Raw genomic sequence first — 4,643 nt, 5'->3', positions numbered from 1 at the left:
CTGTGCCCACATTCACTTGGCTGGAGATGACCCTATGCCCATCTGTGCCCACATTCACTTGGCTGGAGATGGCCCTATGCCCATCTGTGCCCACATTCACCTGTCTGGAGATGACCCTATGCCCATCTGTGCCCACATTCACCCCGCAGGAGATGACTCTATGCCCAGTTACCCACATTCACATGGCAGGAGATAAACCTATGCCCATCTGTGCTCTCTTAGCCAAGACTGGAGATGACCCTATGCCCAGCTGTGCCCACACTTACTTGGCTGGAGATGAGGTCCTCGCATACTGACAGTGCCATCTGGATGGCATTGGGCCTGTGGGTGACTGAGGTGGCATTGAGCTGTATCTTCCAGGTGCCATGCCTCTTGTTGGCTTGGTTGACTGCCTCCCTGAAGATCTGCTCATGTTTCTTGGTGCTCAGAACCGCCCCGATGTTCACAATTTTGGGGTCACATCCAGCCCTGGCGAAGGAGAACAAAAACAAGACGGCCAGGAGGAATAGGCGCATCTTGTCCATGGATTGCGCACACCCCGGTTGAGCCAACGTCCTTTCTTTGGGGGGCTCCCCAACTCCCACCAGAGAGAAGCCGAGATGCCACCAGCCAGGAGAACCCTTCACTTGCTGGGATGAGGTGGGGGGGTCGGGGAGGTGAGGCGATCACCGCTCCTGTGCGCAAATCATTCACTGGAGCGGACACCATGCATCGATCTCCTCTCCTACATAGGGTTCCTCCTTCTGGAAACAGGTGATCGATCTGGGTTATTGCTGAGCTGCATCCAGATCTCCGACTGTGTTTTGGGTGGGGGCTGTTGGAGGAGGCAGAGATTATATTGGGTGGGGTGGGGGGGTGGAGGAGGCAGTGGTGGGGTGCAGAGATTGTACTGGGGGGTGGAGGAGGCAGTGATGGGATCTGCAGACTGAATTGGTGGTGGTGGGGGGGGGGGGGTAGATGGTGGAGGCAGTGATGGGATCTGCAGACTGGATTGGTGGTGGGGGGGGGTAGATGGTGGAGGCAGTGATGGGATCTGCAGACTGGATTGGTGGTGGTGGGGGGGGGTTGTATGATGGAGGCAGTGATGGGATCTGCAGACTGGATTGGTGGTGGTGGTGGGGGGGGGGGGTTGTATGATGGAGGCAGTGATGGGATCTGCAGACTGGATTTGGGGGGGTGGGATGAGGCAGTGATGGGATCTGCAGCAGATTACATTGGGGGTGACTGAGGTAGTGACAGGTTGGGAGCAGCCAGTGCTGGGGTACTGGGGGTATATCTGGGGTGGTATTGGGAGGTAGTATTGAGCTGCAGGTGTGATGGGGTGGAGGAGGCAGTGGCGGCAGTATATTTGGGCTGATGGGGTAGTATTGAGGTGCAGGTGAAATATTTGAGGGGGGGTGCGAGGAGTATATATGGGCTGATTTTGGAGGGTAGTATTCAGGTGCAGGTAGGATGCTAGGTGGGATTGAGAAAGTAGTGCTGGGTACTGGGAGTATACTTGGGATGACGTTAGCGGGTAGTATTGAGGGGCAGGTATGATGTTAGAGGGATGCAGGAGGCAGTGCTGGGGGTATATATATATGGGATGGTGCTGGGGGTATTACTGAGGGGCAGGTATGATGTTAGGGGGATGCAGGAGGTAGTGCTGGGGGTATATATATGGGATGGGGTATTACTGAGGGGCAGGTATGATGTTAGGGGGATGCAGGAGGTAGTGCTGGGGGTATATATATGGGATGGGGTATTACTGAGGGGCAGGTATGATGTTAGAGGGATGCAGGAGGCAGTGCTGGGGGTATATATATATGGGATGGTGCTGGGGGTATTACTGAGGGGCAGGTATGATGTTAGGGGGATGCAGGAGGTAGTGCTGGGGTATATATATGGGATGGGGTATTACTGAGGGGCAGGTATGATGTTAGGGGGATGCAGGAGGTAGTGCTGGGGGTATATATATGGGATGGGGTATTACTGAGGGGCAGGTATGATGTTAGAGGGATGCAGGAGGTAGTGCTGGGGGTATATATATATGGGATGGTGCTGGGGGTATTACTGAGGGGCAGGTATGATGTTATGGGGGATGCAGGAGGTAGTGCTGGGGGTATATATATGTGATGGGGTATTACTGAGGGGCAGGTATGATGTTAGGGGGATGCAGGAGGTAGTGCTGGGGGTATATATATGGGATGGGGTATTACTGAGGGGCAGGTATGATGGTATGGGGGATGCAGGAGGTAGTGCTGGGGGTATTACTGAGGGGCAGGTATGATGTTAGGGGGATGCAGGAGGTAGTGCTGGGGGTATATATATGGGATGGGGTATTACTGAGGGGCAGGTATGATGTTAGGGGGATGCAGGAGGTAGTGCTGGGGGGTATATATATGGGATGGGGTATTACTGAGGGGCAGGTATGATGTTAGGGGGATGCAGGAGGTAGTGCTGGGGGGTATATATATGGGATGGGGTATTACTGAGGGGCAGGTATGATGTTAGGGGGATGCAGGAGGTAGTGCTGGGGGTATATATATGGGATGGGGTATTACTGAGGGGCAGGTATGATGTTAGGGGGATGCAGGAGGTAGTGCTGGGGGTATATATATGGGATGGGGTATTACTGAGGGGCAGGTATGATGTTAGGGGGATGCAGGAGGTAGTGCTGGGGGTATATATATGTGATGGGGTATTACTGAGGGGCAGGTATGATGTTAGGGGATGCAGGAGGTAGTGCTGGGGGTATATATATGGGATGGGGTATTACTGAGGGGCAGGTATGATGGTATGGGGGATGCAGGAGGTAGTGCTGGGGGTATATATATGGGATGGGGTATTACTGAGGGGCAGGTATGATGTTAGGGGGATGCAGGAGGTAGTGCTGGGGGTATATATATATATGGGATGGGGTATTACTGAGGGGCAGGTATGATGTTAGGGGGATGCAGGAGGTAGTGCTGGGGGTATATATATGTGATGGGGTATTACTGGGGGGCAGGTATGATGGTATGGGGGATGCAGGAGGTAGTGCTGGGGGTATATATATGGGATGGGGTATTACTGAGGGGCAGGTATGATGTTAGGGGGATGCAGGAGGTAGTGCTGGGGGTATATATATATATATATGGGATGGGGTATTACTGAGGGGCAGGTATGATGTTAGGGGGATGCAGGAGGTAGTGCTGGGGGTATATATATGTGATGGGGTATTACTGAGGGGCAGGTATGATGGTATGGGGGATGCAGGAGGTAGTGCTGGGGGTATATATATGGGATGGGGTATTACTGAGGGGCAGGTATGATGGTATGGGGGAAGCAGGAGGTAGTGCTGGGGGTATATATATGGGATGGGGTATTACTGAGAGGCAGGTATGATGTTAGGGGGATGCAGGAGGTAGTGCTGGGGGTATATATATGGGATGGGGTATTACTGAGGGGCAGGTATGATGTTAGGGGGTGCAGGAGGTAGTGCTGGGGGTATATATATGGGATGGGGTATTACTGAGGGGCAGTTATGATGTTAGAGGGATGCAGGAGGTAGTGCTGGGGGTATATATATGGGATGGGGTATTACTGAGGGGCAGGTATGATGGTATGGGGGATGCAGGAGGTAGTGCTGGGGGTATATATATGGGATGGGGTATTACTGAGGGGCAGGTATGATGGTATGGGGGAAGCAGGAGGTAGTGCTGGGGGTATATATATGGGATGGGGTATTACTGAGGGGCAGGTATGATGGTATGGGGGATGCAGGAGGTAGTGCTGGGGGTATATATATGGGATGGGGTATTACTGAGGGGCAGGTATGATGGTATGGGGGAAGCAGGAGGTAGTGCTGGGGGTATATATATGGGATGGGGTATTACTGAGGGGCAGATATGATGGTATGGGGGATGCAGGAGGTAGTGCTGGGGGGTATATATATGTGATGGGGTATTACTGAGGGGCAGGTATGATGTTAGGGGGATGCAGAAGGTAGTGCTGGGGGTATATATATGGGATGGGGTATTACACTGAGGGGCAGGTATGATGGTATGGGGGATGCAGGCGGCACCTCTGTCTCTCCAGGCTATGTAGAGGGGCTGCAGGCTGCTGTCCTTGGTGCTGAAATGAGAACAGCTCCTCTGATTCTCTCTCCTTAGCTGTCTCCTCCGCAGTGTCACAGGCTCCACTAGTGGAGGGAGGGTGGGAGATCTCTCCCCAATAACAAACCCACCCACAGACCCGCTGCTGTTTAACCCCTTATGCACCACCTGACTTCCATCCCATCAACCAGCCCAGCGTCTTGGAGAGCACATTAGTGATATCATGCATCATATATTATTCGGGTCAGTGGGCACTAGGCACGTGCATGGATGTGGCAGCAATACCTCATACCTCATCCCCACCTCCAAAATGCTCCCTGCCTGCGATCTAGTCTGCTGCATCCATTGTTACATTGTTGTATCGAATGTGGAGATGTTTACAGATGTGACTGCAATATCGCCTCTTTGTAAATGTGATTAGCTATGGATAACACCTCGGGTGATGGAAGGGAGGAGTGAGCAAAACCATTCCATCACACATACATTGGCTGTGTATTCCCCCTGAGTAAGATATACACTATATATTCATTGTTAATAGTCAGATCACCCCCCCCCCCCAGGTGATTA

At 52.7% G+C, this 4,643-nt stretch overlaps 1 protein-coding gene across 13 annotated transcripts in view; it reads right to left on the bottom strand.

The window, feature by feature from the left end:
* The window catches only part of GRIN1 (glutamate ionotropic receptor NMDA type subunit 1), a 200,942-nt gene extending 196,665 nt beyond the window's left edge, over positions 1-4,277 (bottom strand). For 5 of the 13 annotated variants that reach the window (XM_063936149.1, XM_063936147.1, XM_063936143.1 and 2 more), the window contains exons 1-2: positions 4,046-4,272; positions 267-814 (exon numbers count right to left, since the gene is read on the bottom strand). In XM_063936149.1, coding sequence (XP_063792219.1) covers positions 267-524 — 258 coding nt within the window. In that variant the 5' untranslated portion in view covers positions 525-814; positions 4,046-4,272. Of the gene's footprint in view, positions 1-266; positions 815-4,045 lie in introns of all 13 variants that reach the window. The other 8 variants (XM_063936140.1, XM_063936141.1, XM_063936142.1 and 5 more) reach the window with 6 other exon arrangements.
* Between the last annotated feature and the right edge of the window lie 366 nt (positions 4,278-4,643).

This window comes from Pseudophryne corroboree, chromosome 8, assembly GCF_028390025.1.
Source record: "Pseudophryne corroboree isolate aPseCor3 chromosome 8, aPseCor3.hap2, whole genome shotgun sequence".
NCBI classification, from domain to species: domain Eukaryota; kingdom Metazoa; phylum Chordata; class Amphibia; order Anura; family Myobatrachidae; genus Pseudophryne; species Pseudophryne corroboree.
The sequence above is the reverse complement of the archived record's forward strand: the minus strand, read 5'-3'. Positions and strand labels throughout refer to the sequence as shown.